The sequence below is a fragment of the Psittacula echo genome (assembly GCF_963264785.1).
Source record: "Psittacula echo genome assembly, chromosome: 10".
Lineage (NCBI taxonomy): Eukaryota > Metazoa > Chordata > Aves > Psittaciformes > Psittacidae > Psittacula > Psittacula echo.
Genome location: NC_137741.1, coordinates 22,019,876 through 22,039,820, shown reverse-complemented (window position 1 = coordinate 22,039,820; position 19,945 = coordinate 22,019,876). Strand labels below are relative to the sequence as shown.

General features: G+C 56.9%; 1 protein-coding gene across 1 annotated transcript in view; it reads right to left on the bottom strand.

The window, feature by feature from the left end:
- Positions 1-19,945, bottom strand: part of ADAMTS7 (ADAM metallopeptidase with thrombospondin type 1 motif 7) — a gene marked incomplete at its 5' end in the record, with an annotated part of 46,232 nt that overhangs the window by 9,153 nt on the left and 17,134 nt on the right. Inside the window, 10 exons of the mRNA XM_080626494.1 lie at positions 2,579-2,738; positions 2,884-3,030; positions 3,648-3,821; positions 4,220-4,372; positions 4,951-6,753; positions 9,292-9,505; positions 10,341-10,467; positions 16,451-16,592; positions 19,054-19,298; positions 19,785-19,905. Coding sequence (XP_080482620.1) covers positions 2,579-2,738; positions 2,884-3,030; positions 3,648-3,821; positions 4,220-4,372; positions 4,951-6,753; positions 9,292-9,505; positions 10,341-10,467; positions 16,451-16,592; positions 19,054-19,298; positions 19,785-19,905 — 3,286 coding nt within the window. The remainder of the gene's footprint in view (positions 1-2,578; positions 2,739-2,883; positions 3,031-3,647; positions 3,822-4,219; positions 4,373-4,950; positions 6,754-9,291; positions 9,506-10,340; positions 10,468-16,450; positions 16,593-19,053; positions 19,299-19,784; positions 19,906-19,945) is intronic.

The following is a 19,945-nucleotide window of genomic DNA, read 5'->3' as shown; positions in this document are numbered from 1 at the left end:
CAACAGCAGTTGAAAAGGGCACCAGGGGTTTGCCCTGGTGCTGAACCTGCCTTGAACACTGCCAGGGATGGGGCAGCCACAGCTTCTCTGGGCACCCTGTGCCAGCGCCTCAGCACCCTCACAGGGAAGAGCTTCTGCCTAAGAGCTCATCTCAGTCTCCCCTCTGGCAGGTTAAAGCCATTCCCTTTGTCCTGTCCATTCATCCTCCTCCAATGTGAAGCAGTTGCTGCTTCTGTGTTTGAGATCTCTTTGACCTGCTGGATGAACCAGCACCGGTTCCCCGAGCACTCACGTGGGACCTGCTGCTCCACTCCCTTCCAAGATGGCCACAAACCAAAGGGGAATTCTTCAGCACAGCAATAAACACACTGGGAGGGCTTTCTTCCAGCTCTGACTTACAAGAAATGATCCGGTAACGGGAGTGACCGGTGTGGGTGTGAGAGCCCTGCTCGGGCCCGGCCTCGGCACGGTGAAATCAGACAGCAACAGGCTTTCCTGAGCCAGAGCTGCTCTTATCTCCCCGCAGCCCTGCCCCAGCTCCAGCAGAGCTGTTCCAGCTCCCATTGCCCTGGCTGTGCTGCCAGGGGGACAGCGATGTCCTCCTCGTTCTCTGGATGCCGGTGAGGAGCTGCGGGGCTTTCCCAGCTCCCGACAGCAAGGTGAGAGCAGCAGCTCTCAGCCCTCGTGCAGGCTTTCCTGCACTGGAGCTGCATTCGTTTGAGCTCCTTGTCTTAGCATGGAGCGAGAGAAATGTCCCCGGTCTCTCACAGAGGCATCACACGGAGGTATCTGGGTACCTGACGGGCTCAGTGCTCCCCAGCAGCCATCTAAGGACATGACCAACCCCAACTTCACTGCTCACAGCTGGATGCAGCTGTAAAACAACAGGCACATTTAAAAACACCCTCAATTCATTTATGTGCTGGGAACAGAGCAGGTTTCTGCTCTAATGAATTCTGACCTTTCACTGAGGAGAGCTGCTGGCCGGCGAGATGTTCCTTTGTGCTCAGCCTGTTCCATCGCTGTCTAAAATCCAGCTGCTGATGGTTGTAACATTTAAACTCTACTGGGGTTACTGCATTTGTGTGTCCTGCAGGAGCACCACTGCTCACAAAGGCAAACAGATGATTTTGCTGGTACCAGCGCACCTCATGTTAGGGGGGAGGTAGAGGCTCCTTGTGCTCCTAACACAAACACAAGAATCACTCCAGCCTGCATTCATCTTGTGCAGCAAGGATCCCTCAGAAGACAGGAAAGGGCTGGAGTTTATGCTCATGCCTTTTCTGGGAGCCTCTGCCTGTGGATTTACACATCTGTGATTTCCTGCCATGTGAAAGTTCTGTTCCTCTTCATGCTCTGGCAGGAGATGTTTGTATTTCCAAGAGGCGTTTCCTGCCCTGGGCTGCAGCCAGAGCATTTATGTCATTCTTAATCCAGGATTGTCACATTTATTTCTGTGCTTCCTACACATCTGAGTGGTTTCTGTGGTGCAGCCTCGGCTGCGCTGCGTGGCTGCACAGCTCCCATCAGCAAACCCTGCACGGAAATCTTCCCTTGACAAACCCAGCCGGAACCACACATCATTTCTGGAGCGAGCCTGAGTAATCATTTCCTAAGTGCTGATCTCCTCAACAGACCTGCAAACGCAGCCAAACCAGCAGGAGTGGTTTGATGGCTAAAAGCATCCTGATGGCCAGCAGTCAGTCTCCAGATCCTAGGTAACCAAAGCCAATGCTTCTGCCCTCTCCAGGATAGGTGTTAGGGGAAACACAGCTGGATACAGGACAAAAATAGCTGAAAGGATGAGGATGGATGTCCTGGCTGCAGACGGGGGCCTGCACAGAGGTGTGCATCCTTGTGCCAATGGCATCTAATCCCCTCATTACACGGCTTTCCCTTCAAGTGCTGTTAACCCCCTGCAGCCCACAGATTTCTGGGTTATATGGAACTGCCTGGTGCCCTGGGATCTACCTCTCTGAGTGACAGCAAGAGGAGAAGCCAAGTGAGCATCTGTGGCACGGCCAAGCGCTGCGGCTGCAGCCAGAGCAGGTAAATGAAGCTGTGGGCACTTTGCATGGCTCTCATGGCACCAACTCACTGCAGAGGCTGCACAGACCGACCCAAAGATGCTGGAGAATGGCTGCCCCCAACAAGCACATGCCAGCCCACGCTTGTGCCAGTAAAAAACCACACTCAGCCCCTTGAGACCCGAACACTCCGGTCATTTATAGACGGTTATGACATTCCCACTTAATTATCAATTAGCCAAGCCAGCCTTATGCAATTCATGTACAAAACACCCCCTCCACCTTCCCACAGACATCGCTTTCCAGTGGGCTGACTGGTTTTTCCTTCCTCCCATCACCCCCTTGCTGCAGGCAGCTGCAGTTCCCCATCGGGCAGCACCTCAAGCACAATGTGCCCGTTGCCCTTCCCTGTGCCTGGACCGCAGGCTTGGCTGTGGCACCCAGACCGTCCCACCCCAGGTGCTGCTGCTGCTGTGTGGGGAGCGTAAGCACACTAAAGACAACACGTTCAGCTTCCAGGACAGGCAGAAGGGCCGTGGGGTGCTGCTTACCTGGCTCGGAGCTCTCGCAGCCCTGCGGGTTGCACTTCTGGGTGCTCTCGGGCCAGGGCTCGTGGCCGCAGAGGCTGCTGTCCTCCTCGGCCAGCCCCGTCCTGGTGTTGATGCACTTGACCTGGCGCCGCTGGATGCCCCCGCCGCAGGGAGCCGTGCACTGTGGGAGCAGGGCAGCCCCGTCAGCCCCAGGGGACCCATCCCCGTGCCGTGCAGAGGCACCCCCAGTGCTACCAGACCCCCCAGCAGCCGCCGGCTGGGATTTGAGGGCCGGTTTCCCCCTATTCCCTGCATTCCCAGCTCACCTCTCCCCAGGAGCCCACCACCCAGGTGGTGCAGGGGTGCGTGTTGCAGGGCCGGGTGGTGTTGGGCCGCAGCAGCTCCTCGCAGCGCCCCGGCTCCGGGCACGTCACCAACCGCTCCTGCTCCCCGCCGCCGCACGGCTCCGAGCACTGCCGAGACACGAGCCATGGGAGGGGAAGCACAACAGGAGGGCAACGCGCCCCATGCATTGGGGTCTTCAGGAAACACACTGCGAACCCACGCTGCAGACACACAAACCCCACTGCCCACATGGAGCATCCCCTTTGCAGCCTCCCCTGCTGCTAGTGGGTGACTTCCTTCTCAGTGCTTGAAGCTGCCTGGGAGGTTCCTGGAGGCAGGAGGGTCTCGCGGACCCACTGCAACTGCTGCTGAGGTCTTGCAGGCATCCGAAGGGACAGGCTAAGCCTGCTGCATGCCTGCAGCAGCGACTGGGGGGCTCCAGTGAGGCCCATCACTGCAGGCAGCTCTTCCCCAGCTACTGAGCACTCAAGGCCAGGCTGGATGTGGTGCTGGGCAACCTGGTCTAGTTGAAGATGTCCCTGCTCACTGCAGGGGGTTGGACTGGATGAGCTTTGAAGGTCCCTTCCAACCCAAACCATTCTATGGTTCTAGGATTTGTTCTGGGCAAGCAAATGCCGAGCCGTGGCTGCGCATGCTTCGAGGGAGAGAGGAAGAACGACTGCTCGTGCCCAGCGCGCGTTGAGCACTGCCCCCCAGGCTCATCCCCCTGCCCAGCGGCGCCCACCTCTCTCCAGGAGGACGTGTACCAGTCCAGGCACGGCGAGCTCTGGCAGGGGAGCTGCGCGGGCGGCTTGTACAGCACAGCCTGGCAGTGGAAGGGCCGAAGCAGCCTCTGGTCTCTGGTGTCGATGCAATGCACGTCCCGAACCTTCGTGCCTCCACCACAGCTCCTGGAGCACTGCAAGACAACACAGGCATCAGGTCAGGGAAGGGCAGCAAGGGCTGGCACGGGGGGATCCCTTTGGCAGTGGGAGGTGACCCCAGAGACATGCTCTGCCTTGGGCTGGACTGGGTTGATGCTCAACCTCTTTCTCTAGACCAAGCTAGAGAAAAGCACAGGCAGCTCTGTGTCTGTCGTTACCATCCCTCTGAACACAATTGGCTTCCAGCTGTAACAGCAACAGTCTTTATGCATTGGATAACTGATGGCTCCAAGAAACAGCAGCCACGCAGAGCAAAGAGGTTTGTTTCCCACTACTGAACTCACCAGATTCACCCAACCCCACTGCAAATGCCCCCTGGCAGTGCAGAGCAGCCAGGGTTTTCCAGGAGCCCAGCGGCTGCATTCCCACTTACCTTGCTCCAGTTCCCCACACGCCACGTGGAGCAGGGTCTCAGCGAACACCTCCGAGCAGGGACGGGTTTGTTGGCAGCGGCGCAGGCAGTGTCACTGCCGGTGCTGCAACGCACGGTCCTCCAGATCGCACCCACGCCGCACGTGACCGAGCACTGCAACACAGGAGAGGGGCCCCTGGTCCTCTCCTCTCCTGCCAGCCCCAGCAGCGCTGCCCCCCGATGCCCCCCGATGCCCCCCATGCCCTGTGCCTGCCTCTGGCCAAGGAGGGAAACCAGTGGCCCAGCAGCAATGTTCCTGGGGACTCGCAGGCATCAGGAGGGTGCCAGTGAAACCGGGGCGTGCGGAAGCAGGGCTGTGGGATGATGTGGAGTGAGGAGCTTCCCCAGACGCTGTGCCCAGCACTGCCTGGCATGGCCCAGGGTGCCCAGAGAAGCTGTGGCTGCCCCATCCCTGGCAGTGTTCAAGGCCAGGTTGGACACAGGGGCTTGGAGCAAGCTGCTCCAGTGGAAGGGGTCCCTGCCTGTGGCATGGGCTGGAGCTGGAGGAGCTTTAAGGTCCCTTCCAACACAAACCATTTCATGGTTCTATGACTCTATGAAAATGCAAAAGTACCTGTGTGAGCCATGCACATTTTCTGCATGCAAAAGCAATGCCCCAGGGACCAGCCAGGAGAGGGACAGGTCTCACCTCCATCCCCACCATATCACACTTCACAGGACTCAACACATACCTCGCTCCAGTTCCCGACCTCCCAGCTGGGCATCACAGTGGCTCCCACAGTGGTCAATGGTAGAAGCAAAGCTTCCTCCTTCTCCGTCTTTTCATCCTCCCAGGGCAACGGGGGGACAAGGGTGGGCTGGGATAACTCCTGCTCCCCATCATGGAAAGCAAATGTCCCTGAGGTTGCCCATGGCGAGAGCTCCCCCGATGTGGTGCTGCTGAGTGGGGCCCTGTGGGAGCTGTGCTCTTCATGGACTGATCCCAGCTCCAGGTGCCGGGATACCCCCATGGTCCACCATGCTGAGGGGGACTCGGAGGCTGATGCTCCCACTAGGTGCACAGGAGAGCTGTGAGCTAGAGCTGTGGGCACGGCTGGTGCTGGGGGAGCTTGCTGGGTGAGGCCACTGGAGGTGAGCTGGGTGGCTGGTCCAGACATGGCCGGGGACAAGGACACTGCTGCTGGAGAGGCTGTAGTGGCCACCAAGGGGGGCAAGGTCAGGGAGGTGGGGGTGTGGAGCTCTGCCTGCCCTGCAGAGCCACCATCAGCACCCACGGGATAGGAATTTGCAGGGCGATGGGTGCTGCCAGTGCCCCTTCCCATCTCCACCTCCCACCGTGGTCCCTGAGGAGTGGGGAAGGAAAGATCTGCCCTCTCTGTCCCATGGGATTGCTCATCAGCTGCTGGCACTGTGTGTGTGCCCACTGTCCCCTCTGGCATTCCTTCCCACCCTTCCTGCTCTGCGGTCTTGGGGGCAGCATCATCAGCATCACCAGTGATGACAAGATCCATTTTCCTTGAGCCTCCATGGGCTCTCCCTGCAGAACCGGCCATGGGGTGCTCCTCACTGCTGGTGTTCCCCATCCCCTCGGGGCTCACATGCTCCTCACCACGGCTCCCTGGCTCTCCATGGCTGTCAGACCTGTCTGTGCCAGCTCTGCTCCTGCCAGTGGGCAGTGGTGGGGAGGAATCAGCTGGGGAAGGAGCCTGGGGAGCGAGGCCCTGGGCTGGAGCATCCTGCCCGGCACTGGTCCTTGTCGGCACAGCTCCCCAGGGTTCATCCAGAGGTGGGTGGTCATGGCTGTGACTCGTGGTGCTCTGGGTGGGTGAGTGCTGCTCAGAGCGGGGCACAAGGGTTACATCCTCCTCCTCACCCACAAAGCTGGGGACGGTATATCTGGGAACAGCAGTTTCCGCATCCTCAGGGACCACACTCAGGAGGTCATTGACACGAAAACCCTCAGGCTCCATCTCTCCTTCACCATACACAGGAGCAGAAGTGTTTGCTTCATTGGTCACCAAATGGTCCTCACTTGCTGCTCCTCCCAGGACAGGGGTGTGCAGGACATCAGCTGGCATCTCGTGGGGCCCCTCCACATTGTTGGTGCTCAGCCCTGGCTTAGGCTCCTCACCTTTGGTCTCCTTCTCCGTGAAGGGATAGTAAGACAGATCCTCATGGAAGTTGATGAAGTTATAATCATAGTAAAAATCATCAACAAAGACATTTCCCTTTCTGGCTGAGAAGTCCTCCTCAGTGAGGATATTGACGTCATTGGACTCTGGAAGATTTGGAATTAAGGGGTTAAATTTAGGAATGTGGTTGCTGGGAATGTAATGGATTTCATTAAATATCTCCCTGCTGGAGGACCCGCTGCCAGACCAGTCCATGCTGGCACTGTCCAATTTCTTCTGGCACTGTGGCAAGGAGCAAATAGTTTCCGAGCTGGGTCTTTCTGCAGGGTCACAGGCGGCTCCAGTGCTGTTGCTGCAGTAAACAGGGCGCCTCTGGGTCCCATTGCCACACGTGGCAGAGCACTGGGAAAGGAGAGGCACCGGTGTCAGGGATGGGAGCACAGCCAGTGCAGGGTGCAGCAGGAAGAGCCGGGAAGGAGCCCATGCCCCTCACCGGTGCTCACCTCTGAGATACCAAAGTGGGTGCCCAACCATCCCATGTGCCACAATGCTTGGGGCACAGGGAGAAGGGGCTCCATGCCCCTCTACCACACTCCCACCACCCAGCTGGGTTCCAAGACATCTCCTATGCCAGTGCCACCGATGGCATAGGGTCCCCTGCACCAGGAGTCAGGAGCAGGAGGTCCTGGTCACACCAGTAAGCAGTGTTATTACTGGCCACATCTAGAGCCAGGGCTGTCTCCCCGTTGGAGACCATCCCAGGCAGGGCTGGAATTGCGGGATACTTTGCTCAGAGTGATCCCTGACCTGCAATCCAGCCAGAAATAATTTTCCCGGGAGATGGCCATGGTGCAGAGCACGGGGTAAGATGATCTAATAGGTCTTTTGTGTGACCTATCACCGTGAACTGCATCTCCTCTTCTAGAAGAGAACTTTGTGAAGCAGGGAATAATAACATGGGTGTAGTCCTAGTAGGGAAAAACCCAGGCTCAATAAGGAGCTTTGTTGAGGGCAACCCCTCCTACAGCATAAGAGTCTCTTTGAGATTGTTCAGAACAGAAGAAACCCACAAACTGGAGGGCATGACAGCAAAGTTTGCAGCTGGGTAAGTAAATGCCAGTGCTACTAACATCACATGTGGCTGCACAAGCCATAGGCCCCTGCAGTCTGCGGTGACAGAGGCACAGAGCATCAGTCACGTACATCAAAGTGCCTCGGACAAGCCAGCCAAGGAGAACAACTGGTCAGCAAGGCAAACAAACCCAATGGAGCTGAAATCCCTGTTATCTGGATGAAAATGGATGTGCTGAGGCAAGGATTTGATGCAGAGCCACCAGCAGATGAAAATTAAGGGGTTAGGGTGGACTGAGCTGGGCTGCCCAGGAGATGTGCTCCTCAGGCAACGCATACTGCTGTGTTCTGAGCCCTTCTCATCTTTGCTCAGTCACCGGGACCTGCCCTGCTCCCTGTGCCTGTCCCAATGGGCTCCCGGGTGGGTGTCCATCCATGGGACATCTCCTTCCAGGCAGTGGCTGTCCGGAGGCATCACGGCAGGCTGCACGGAGGGACATACTCCTGCCAGGAGACGGATGCCCCTATTTGTGTATTAATGGACAACAAAGACTACTCTAGGCTGCACTGGTAACTTCTTTGGCAAGTCCACGAAGCTGGGCATACATCGCTTTAGGGTCCTTTCGAAGGCACTAAGGGCCAGTGTAAGCACTTTGCTGAGCTACCCAAACCTCAAACAACCCTTTAGGCTTTGCAGGCTGCCCGGGCGCTGCCGGTGCCACACACAGGCGGCCTCACCAGAGAGTCTGCAAGTGGGGAGAGAGCAACCACCCCCTGTTATCATCACTGGACAGAGAACCGTGCTTCCGGGAAGCTCCCAGGCCCCTCACGTTTCTCTCCTTACTCCTGGTGGTGGTGGGACTGGAGAAGAAGGAGGGCTCTCACTTTAAGTGCAAACAGGGCAGAAAATGCCTGACATCTCCAGATCTGGAGCACGTTTGCCCGGGCTCACAGATCCATCAGTGCCACCACCACGGAGGACAGCTGGTGGCTTGTGCTGGCTCCGTGCTGCCTCAGCCCTGCAATTGTGGCTTTTGTGGGGCCCTAGGAAAGCATTTCTAACCAGCTCCCATTTAACCTTCCATTTTCTGTTCGCATTTTGACTCCCTTTGTTTCTTAGCAACAAGCTCCCTTCCCAGGCTCACATTTCTCTCCTGGTATTTGCCTTCACGCTGAACACTTTGGCAGCCTCGGCTTAGATCAGCAGCAGTAATTTTCTGGTTAAACCCCTCAACCTGTGGCTAAGCTGCTCCACAGCAATACAGAAATGAACGAAGGCTACCCAGGGGGTCCCAGGGCTGTGCTGGTTTATACATGGGGCCTTTTGGCCTTCTCCTCTCTTTCATAAAAAAGGTGTTGAAAAACATGGGATGCCCCCATCATTCCCTGGGAGCATCCCTGAGCGGTCCCTGTCTGCCCACCCCTGCAGCAGATGCGCACACATCGTGGTGCACCCAGATCCTGGCTTGCCCTGAACATCGTGCCTCAGACAAGAAATATTTGTAAGGCTTCTGCCAAACCAAAGGGGAAGATGGAAAATCCAACGAAGGGTTGGAAGCCTCTTGTTTCTGCCCTCCTTGCATCAACAGCACAGAGCGCGGCCACCACCCTGACCGAGGGAGCAGTGAGGTTTGGAGTCGATGGGGCAGAGGCAAGCAGCCCGGTGCTCCTTCCGCACTCTGAGACCTCCCTATGCAATGGAATTCTCACCCCTGTGAGCTGGCGCTACAGCATGAGCCCACGGAAACACATCCACGAGTTCTCCCACCACTCCCAGGCAGGCTGAGGACGAGGATGTCCGGGGGCACTTTGCCCCCAGCTCCCACCAGCTTTACAAGGCATCGAGACCCCCCTGCTGCTCCTTCTCACCTCGGACCAGTTCCCCACGGCCCACTGGGAGGGACAGGGGACGTCCCGGTGGCAGGGCGCGGTGGCGTCCGGCTTGGCGAGGTGCTGGCAGTCGGCGTGCTGCAGGGCCCTCTGCTCGTCCAGCGCCACGCTCTGGATGCACAGCACCGTCCTCTTCATCAGCCCCGCGCGCCCGCAGCTGGCGGAGCATTTCTGCCACTCCCCGACCCACCACCTGCGACACGTGGAAGGGAAATGGCTGAGCCAGGAGGTGCACGAGATGCGCGCGGGCTTCGGCAGCCTGCAGGGATCAGCTGGGGCCAGGGGGGAATTCCTTATGATCCCAAGTGCAGCTCGTGTTCCAGCCCAAGGTCAGCGAACAGAGACTGGGAGGCAGGGATCATGGAATCATGGAATCAGCCAGGTTGGAAAAGCCCTTTAAGCTCATCCAGTCCAACTGCTCGCTCCCCAGCACTGCCAAGGCCACCACTACCCCCCATGGCACTGAGGCCTCGTCTCCACGGTGTGTGAACACTTGCAGGGACGGTGACTGCAGCCCTGCCCTGGGCAGCCTGTTCCAATGCCTGAGCACCCTCTGGGGCAGGAATTGTTCCTCAGCTCCATCTAAACCTGCCCTGGTGCAGCTTGAGGCCGATTCCTCTTGTCCTGTCACTTGTTACTTAGAAGAGACTGATCCCACCTCCCTACAACCTCCTGTCGGGCAGTTGTAAAGAGCAATAAGGTCCTGCCTGAGCCTCCTTTTCTTCAGACTTAATGGATTAACCCCTGTGTTGGGCCGGGGATGTTTATCTACACGAAGAGGCCCTGCCCGCATGGTGCCTTCCCGTGTGGGCAAGGAACACGCCGTGGTGGTCGGGCAAGCACAGGGATTTGCTCTCCTGGACCACCACAGGGTCTGGGACCCATTCTCAAGCATGAGATTGAGGAGAGGTGCAAACCCAGGGGTGCAAATCACTGCACACATCCTGCTGCAGTCCAGCGTGGCAGCTACCGACCTCCCACCCGCTCTGGTCACCCCTTTGGCCAAGAAGGATCAAGGGGCAGCAGACCTGGCCGGGCAGGGCTCCTCGCTGCACGTGCGCTGCTGGTCATCGGGGCGCGTGAGCGCGTCGCAGTGCCGCTCCTCCACGATGCCCGACAGCTTCTCCACACAGTGCACGACCTGGCGCTGCACCCCTGCGGGCACAGAGGGGCGTCAGAGCAGGCACCCAGCATCCCCTGGCAGCGGGTGACAGGGCACCCATGTCCACACACACACACTGAGCACCCATGTACACACACACACTGAGCACCCATGTACACACACACACACACTGAGCGCCCACGTACACACACACACACACTGAGCACCCATGTACACACACACACACACTGAGCACCCACGTACACACACACACACACACACTGAGCACCCAGATACACACACACACACTGAGCACCCACGTACACACACACACACTGAGCACCCATGTACACACACACACACACTGAGCACCCACGTACACACACACACACACTGAGCACCCATGTGCACACACACACACACACTGAGCACCCAGATACACACACACACACTGAGCACCCATGTACACACACACACACACACACTGAGCACCCATGTACACACACACACACTGAGCACCCACGTACACACACACACACTGAGCACCCACGTACACACACACACACTGAGCACCCATGTACACACACACACACACTGAGCACCCACATACACACACACACACACACACTGAGCACCCATGTACACACACACACACTGAGCACCCACGTACACACACACACACTGAGCACCCACGTACACACACACACACTGAGCACCCATGTACACACACACACACACTGAGCACCCACGTACACACACACACACACTGAGCACCCATGTGCACACACACACACACACTGAGCACCCAGATACACACACACACACTGAGCACCCATGTACACACACACACACACACTGAGCACCCAGATACACACACACACACTGAGCACCCACATACACACACACACACTGAGCACCCACGTACACACACACACACACACCGAGCACCCATGTACACACACACACACACACACCGAGCACCCATGTACACACACACACACTGAGCACCCACGTACAAACACACACACACCGAGCACCCATGTACACACACACACACACTGAGCACCCACGTACACATACACACACACTGAGCACCCATGTACACACACACACACACCGAGCACCCATGTGCACACACACACACACACTGAGCACCCACGTACACACACACACACCGAGCACCCACGTACACACACACACACACCGAGCACCCATGTACACACACACACACTGAGCACCCACGTACACACACACACACACTGAGCACCCACGTACACACACACACACACTGAGCACCCAGATACACACACACACACACTGAGCACCCATGTACACACACACACACACTGAGCACCCACGTACACACACACACACTGAGCACCCATGTACACACACACACACACTGAGCACCCATGTACACACACACACACACTGAGCACCCATGTGCACACACACACACACACTGAGCACCCACGTACACACACACACACACCGAGCACCCACGTACACACACACACACACCGAGCACCCATGTACACACACACACACACTGAGCACCCACGTACACACACACACATACTGAGCACCCACGTACACACACACACACTGAGCACCCACGTACACACACACACACCCCGAGCACCCATGTACACACACACACACTGAGCACCCACGTACACACACACACACTGAGCACCCATGTACACACACACACTGAGCACCCATGTACACACACACACCCCGAGCACCCATGTACACACACACACACTGAGCACCCACGTACACACACACACACACCGAGCACCCACGTACACACACACACACCCCAAGCACCCATGTACACACACACACACTGAGCACCCACGTACACACACACACCCCGATCACCCATGCACACACACACACACTGAGCACCCACGTACACACACACACACACTGAGCACCCATGTACACACACACACACTGAGCACCCACGTACACACACACACACACTGAGCACCCATGTACACACACACACACTGAGCACCCATGTACACACACACACCCCGAGCACCCATGTACACACACACACACTGAGCACCCACGTACACACACACACACACTGAGCACCCATGTACACACACACACACTGAGCACCCACGTACACACACACACACACTGAGCACCCAGATACACACACACACACTGAGCACCCACATACACACACACACACACACACTGAGCACCCAGATACACACACACACACTGAGCACCCACGTACACACACACACACTGAGCACCCATGTACACACACACACACACTGAGCACCCACGTACACACACACACACACTGAGCACCCATGTGCACACACACACACACACTGAGCACCCAGATACACACACACACACTGAGCACCCATGTACACACACACACACACACACTGAGCACCCATGTACACACACACACACTGAGCACCCACGTACACACACACACACTGAGCACCCACGTACACACACACACACTGAGCACCCATGTACACACACACACACACTGAGCACCCACATACACACACACACACACACACTGAGCACCCATGTACACACACACACACTGAGCACCCACGTACACACACACACACTGAGCACCCACGTACACACACACACACTGAGCACCCATGTACACACACACACACACTGAGCACCCACGTACACACACACACACACTGAGCACCCATGTGCACACACACACACACACTGAGCACCCAGATACACACACACACACTGAGCACCCATGTACACACACACACACACACTGAGCACCCAGATACACACACACACACTGAGCACCCACATACACACACACACACTGAGCACCCACGTACACACACGCACACACACCGAGCACCCATGTACACACACACACACACACCGAGCACCCATGTACACACACACACACTGAGCACCCACGTACAAACACACACACACCGAGCACCCATGTACACACACACACACACTGAGCACCCACGTACACATACACACACACTGAGCACCCATGTACACACACACACACACCGAGCACCCATGTGCACACACACACACACACTGAGCACCCACGTACACACACACACACCGAGCACCCACGTACACACACACACACACCGAGCACCCATGTACACACACACACACTGAGCACCCACGTACACACACACACACACTGAGCACCCACGTACACACACACACACACTGAGCACCCAGATACACACACACACACACTGAGCACCCATGTACACACACACACACACTGAGCACCCACGTACACACACACACACACTGAGCACCCATGTACACACACACACACACTGAGCACCCATGTACACACACACACACACTGAGCACCCATGTGCACACACACACACACACTGAGCACCCACGTACACACACACACACCGAGCACCCACGTACACACACACACACTGAGCACCCATGTACACACACACACACACTGAGCACCCACGTACACACACACACATACTGAGCACCCACGTACACACACACACACACTGAGCACCCACGTACACACACACACACCCCGAGCACCCATGTACACACACACACACTGAGCACCCACGTACACACACACACACTGAGCACCCATGTACACACACACACACTGAGCACCCATGTACACACACACACCCCGAGCACCCATGTACACACACACACACTGAGCACCCACGTACACACACACACACACCGAGCACCCACGTACACACACACACACCCCGAGCACCCATGTACACACACACACACTGAGCACCCACGTACACACACACACACACTGAGCACCCATGTACACACACACACACTGAGCACCCACGTACACACACACACACACTGAGCACCCATGTACACACACACACACTGAGCACCCACGTACACACACACACCCCGAGCACCCATGTACACACACACACACTGAGCACCCACGTACACACACACACACACTGAGCACCCATGTACACACACACACACTGAGCACCCACGTACACACACACACACACTGAGCACCCATGTACACACACACACACTGAGCACCCACGTACACACACACACACCGAGCACCCACGTACACACACACACACCCCGAGCACCCATGTACACACACACACACTGAGCACCCACGTACACACACACACACACTGAGCACCCACGTACACACACACACACCGAGCACCCATGTACACACACACACCCCGAGCACCCATGTACACACACACACACTGAGCACCCACGTACACACACACACACACTGAGCACCCATGTACACACACACACACACTGAGCACCCATGTACACACACACACACCGAGCACCCACGTACACACACACACACCCCGAGCACCCATGTACACACACACACACTGAGCACCCACGTACACACACACACACACTGAGCACCCATGTACACACACACACACTGAGCACCCACGTACACACACACACCCCGAGCACCCATGTACACACACACACACTGAGCACCCACGTACACACACACACACACTGAGCACCCATGTACACACACACACACTGAGCACCCACGTACACACACACACACACTGAGCACCCATGTGCACACACACACACACTGAGCACCCATGTGCACACACACACACACTGAGCACCCACGTACACACACACACACACACTGAGCACCCACGTACACACACACACACACTGAGCACCCATGTGCACACACACACACACACTGAGCACCCACGTACACACACACACTGAGGCTTTGGGGCTGTGTCCGAAGAGGAGCCAGCTGGCAGCAGCGCCGCTCTTTTTGGCAGCTTCTGCCCCAGCTCACGGATTAATCACTGCCAAAGCCTCGTGTCCCCATCTGCAGTGCTTACATGGTGACATTTCCCCCTCAACATGCTGCCTGCTTCTGTCCTCCCTTTTGCAACACGTACTTGACCCCTGACTTGGAGAGCTGCAGCTCTTAACCACTGCCAACAGCTGAGATTTATGCAACCCTGCTGAAGCTGCTGAGTTGTGCTTGGGCTCCAGCTCTTGAGAGCTTATAGGGCCAGTGGGGCTGGATCCCTGGGGATGGCCCTGCAGAATCAGCTCAGTCTGAGCTCTCCCAAATCCATGTCTCAGCTCCCACCATCACCCAGCCCAGGGAGAGGGGCTCAGGCAACTCCAGCTGCTCGCCTGCAGCTGGACAGGGTGAGAATCCTCACCCAACTGCCTGACCTGTGTTTCCCTCCTGTTCTGGAAGCCAAACCTTGAAAGGAAAGCTGGTTTTAAATGAAGTCAAGTGCCCTCAGCTCCCATCCTCCTCGACTCCCCACACTGCAGTGCCCATACAAACCCACAGCAATAAATTCAAGCATAAATGCACGTAAAACACCTCACCAGCTCCTGCTGCGCTGCAACCCTCCTGCTCTGAGCAGGAATCCACCCTTATCTCCCAGGAACAGGCAGGAAACATCTCCCAGCACTCTGTGCTACCTAGAAAGTGTGAGTGTCCTTGAATTCCCTTTTTTCCGTGGCAGCAGCTCTTGAGGAAGCACTTGCTGGTCCGAGCCTCCCCTCTTGCAGTGTGCTTGTACCATCCCCCTTCATTGGCCACCCCAAAAGCTGCCCTGGGGACCCTGGGATGCCCAACGGGGTGGGATGGGGGGAAAGCAAGCGTCTGATACTGTGAGTCAGTACAGGAGCCCAGTGCTCTGCCTGCACCAGGCACCCTCCCATGTTTCTCCCCATAAACCCCTGTAAACGATCCCCCCTGGAGAGGCCCAGCCAGGCAGGAGCCCTTCCACACTCCCTGGACTTCTCTAAAGCTCCTTTGTCTCCATTACCCTGATTCCAAGGAACACCCGGCACAGTAACAGGACACCGAGGCAAGTGCTGATAGAGCCTGGGGTCCTGGCACTGCGGTGCGGTGACCGCAGCAGGTGTTGCCTTTTTATCCCCTCATCCAAGATCTCCTGAAACCACAGATGCAGGAATTTCTAAGGCATCCCGTGGCTGGGGAGCCGGACTCACCGGTGCCGCACGTGGCGGTGCACGTGGTCCAGGAGCCAAAGCGCCAGAGGAACTCGGGCTGCTCGATGTGGTTCTCGCTGTCTGCGGGGCGCTGGATCGTGTACTGGTACCGCACACCCGGGTTGGTCTCCTGGAACAGCAGCTGCGGGGAGGACAGCGGTCAGGAGGTGGCTGCAGGACCTGCACCCCAGCAGCAGCCCAGGACCATTTCATCAATGAGGTCAGCAAACGGCTGAAGCAGCAGAGGAGCGCGGGAGCTGCCCCTGCTCCGAGCGCTGGGCTTGGGGCAGTGTCAGGTAACCATGACAAACAACAGTGAGGACACTGAGAACCACCAGGAGCTTGGTTTTGTGTCTCCCCTGATGAAGAGCCTGGAAGGATTCCCCTGTAAACCCTGCTACTGATGCATGCAGCCCCATCCAAAGACCTTCTCAAGGCTGAGCATGGTGAAGGGCCCAGGATGGCCAGACATCCTGTTCTCCATCCCTTTCCCTGCAGCCAGCTGCGGCAGGAGGTTTTGCCCCCAGGCTGCAGCCATGGGGCAGGAATGACCCTCCTGCTGGTCAGGAGGATGCTGAACAACATCTGCCTCTCCAAAACCCCTCCTGAACTCTCCAGTAAGGGATGGTACAGCTGGAGGGAGGCTCTGACTGCTCCCAGCCCCCTGTGCTGGGCTGATGGGGGCTGGTGCAGATGGATGGACACTCAGGTGAACATCACTCACTGTGATGTGTCCTTCGGGATGGCAGCACGAGTCTAGCCCAGAGGAGGAGGACTCCAATCTCCTCACCTCCATGTGTCCCAGGGAGCAAACGCCAGCGATGGCTGGAGACGACACGCGTCTGGAGGAATTTCCCTGATTGCCCCAACTTGAAGCGGGCTCCTGCTGCTCTCAACACCCACGAAGCAGCTCCTGCAGTTGACAGATCCTGCCCAAGCACCTCCCGCACCCGCTCCCAAAGGCTGGAGTTTATCCGTGTTTTTCTTAGCCTGAGCACTCCCATTATTGCCAAAGCTTTGTTGTTGTTGGAGCTGTGGCAGGAGTGAGGGCGTCTTTCCAAAACCTCTCCATGAATATTGAAATGTTTTTGTCAAAAGGTTTTAATTAGCTCATGAATCCCAGAAAATGCTTTGTGGGTGCTGAGCACGGCAGCATTCCCAGCACCAGCAGCACTTGGCGGCAGACGAGCCCAGCATCCTGCTCGCATTTCACCCTGAGCCTCTGCTGAAAGACAAGCGAGAGGCGAAGACTTTGGCTGCTCAACGTGGCCAAGCTCCAGGGTGAGCTTGCACGAAAGGGCTGATGCTGATGAAAACAGGGAATGGCTTGAACCTGCCAGAGGGGAGACTGAGATGAGCTCTGAGGCAGAAGCTCTTCCCTGTGAGGGTGCTGAGGCGCTGGCACAGGGTGCCCAGAGAAGCTGTGGCTGCCCCATCCCTGGCAGTGTTCAAGGCCAGGTTGGACACAGGGGCTTGGAGCAAGCTGCTCCAGTGGAAGGGGTCCCTGCCCGTGGCAGCGGTTGGAGCTGGAGGAGCTTTAAGGTCCCTTCTGACACAAACCAGGCTGCGATTCTATGTTGGCACCTGACAGCCATTAACAGGCAGCTCCCTCACCCCTGACCATTGCAGTGGCCATTCCCAGGGGAAGGAATTGCAGAGTCCCCGCACTGTGCTGCCATCCCACTACCCCCACCCCCGACAGCTCTGCAAAGCTCATTGAAATATAAAGCCAGGCTGAAAAGTGATTCCCCAGGCAACTCTTTTCCATGGATATAAGGTGAAAATTAAGAAAGTGGGATTAGTTTCCAAAATAAAGCCGTTTCCAGATAAGCCCCAGAGCTGCGGCTGCTGCAGCGCAGGAGGGGATTAGCGACGGGCGAGTTGGGCTCATATGAAAAGCATTTGCAGGATGCACCAGGTGGGAATTCAAGAAGGGAAAGGCGCTCGGAGCAGGACCAGCCCCTGGGCAGCTTCCCAGGCTTGGGGAAGCAATTTTGCCTTCAGAAACCTTGAGCAGCCTCCCAGCTGCAGGAAGCAAATGTGCAGAAAGGATAAAACTTGAAATTCTGGATTTCAGAGGATTTTAAATGATCCTTTTGGATTTTTACCTTCTGCCTCAAGGGCTTTCATGAGGAATCAGAAACTAACCTGCAGCACCCGTGTGTGGGCCATGGAGCATCACCCCATGGGCTGAGCTCCCTGCCACGGTGCTGGTGGGAGCACAGCATTGCGGATGGAGCCGCTGAGCCACCCTCCCAGCTCTCAGCACCTCCAGCCCTGCCAGAAGCACCACGGGCTCTTCCCCCGCTCTTGATAAGATATGGGAAAGGCCTCAGGAAATGGGCTCTTTCTCCTCATGCTCTCTCTCCTGTGTAAATATTTTGAGGAATGCTGCAAAGGGGACAAGGCGTGGGCTGGAAACACTCCCTGGGGCAATAACGTGTGCTTGGCTGCTCCCAGGGCTGGCTCCCAAAGAAATACACCCTCAGAAGGCAGGGGGCTGCCGTGATGGGCAACAGCAGCTCATGGGAAGGCAGCAGATCCATTGGCTCTGTCTCCTTTCCCACCGTGCATCCCAACCACCAGCACCGCCCAGCCTGTACCTGGATCCACACAGGCTCCACAGTGGGCCCTGGCGAGGTGAGGTTCTCCCAGTTTCCTGTCCTCTTATAGGTGAAGGTGGTTCCTGCCACCCTGTAGTCCCCGTTCCACTGGATGGTCCAGCCTCCATTCAGGAAATACTTCTCCGGGTCCTCGCTCCGCAGGGCCAAAAAATTCCCGGCTTCTGCAACTTCTTCAATCCGGATCTCTCGGGCTCCCACGGGGATAATCCCAATATCAACGTAACCTGGGAATGGAACCAAGTCAAAGACATGGCAGAAACGATCCATGCCTTTAGGTGGGTCCTAGCGTCCCCTGGGTGCCAGCATCATGCCAATCCTTACATCTCTGTAAGGCATCAGCAAGCACTGAGCCCAGCTGGTTCCCTGCTGGGAGAGCCCATTGCAGAGTGAGACATTTCCCACATGGGCACCGAAAAGGCATTTACCACACCTTGAACATGTCCTTGTCAACACACAAAACCCCTTAAACCTCTCCAAACCAGCTCCAGCATGCAAAGATTTGGTTTCAGGCCTTCAGACACAAAAGAGCCATAAGGAGATATTTTTCTTCCAAGGAGCAAGGAGCCAAAGCCACATCTCCCCATGATGCTGCTTGGGTCTTACCCCATCACAATTGAGAGGTTGGGATTAAAAACCAGGCTGCAAACAGCAGCAGCGAGCCTGCCTCGGTGTGGAACACAGTGGTCGGGGATGGAGCTGAGTGCCCTTACCCAGCCCCTCACTGTCCTCGAAGGTCTTCTGGACGGTGTGGCACGTGGAGCCGTCCCCATGGCACACACCGCACCGGTCCTCCACCGCGTTGGAGTCGATCTCGTAGTCACAGCCCACCTTCTGCAAAGGCAGCCCCGTCAGCACCCGCTCCCCGTGCACC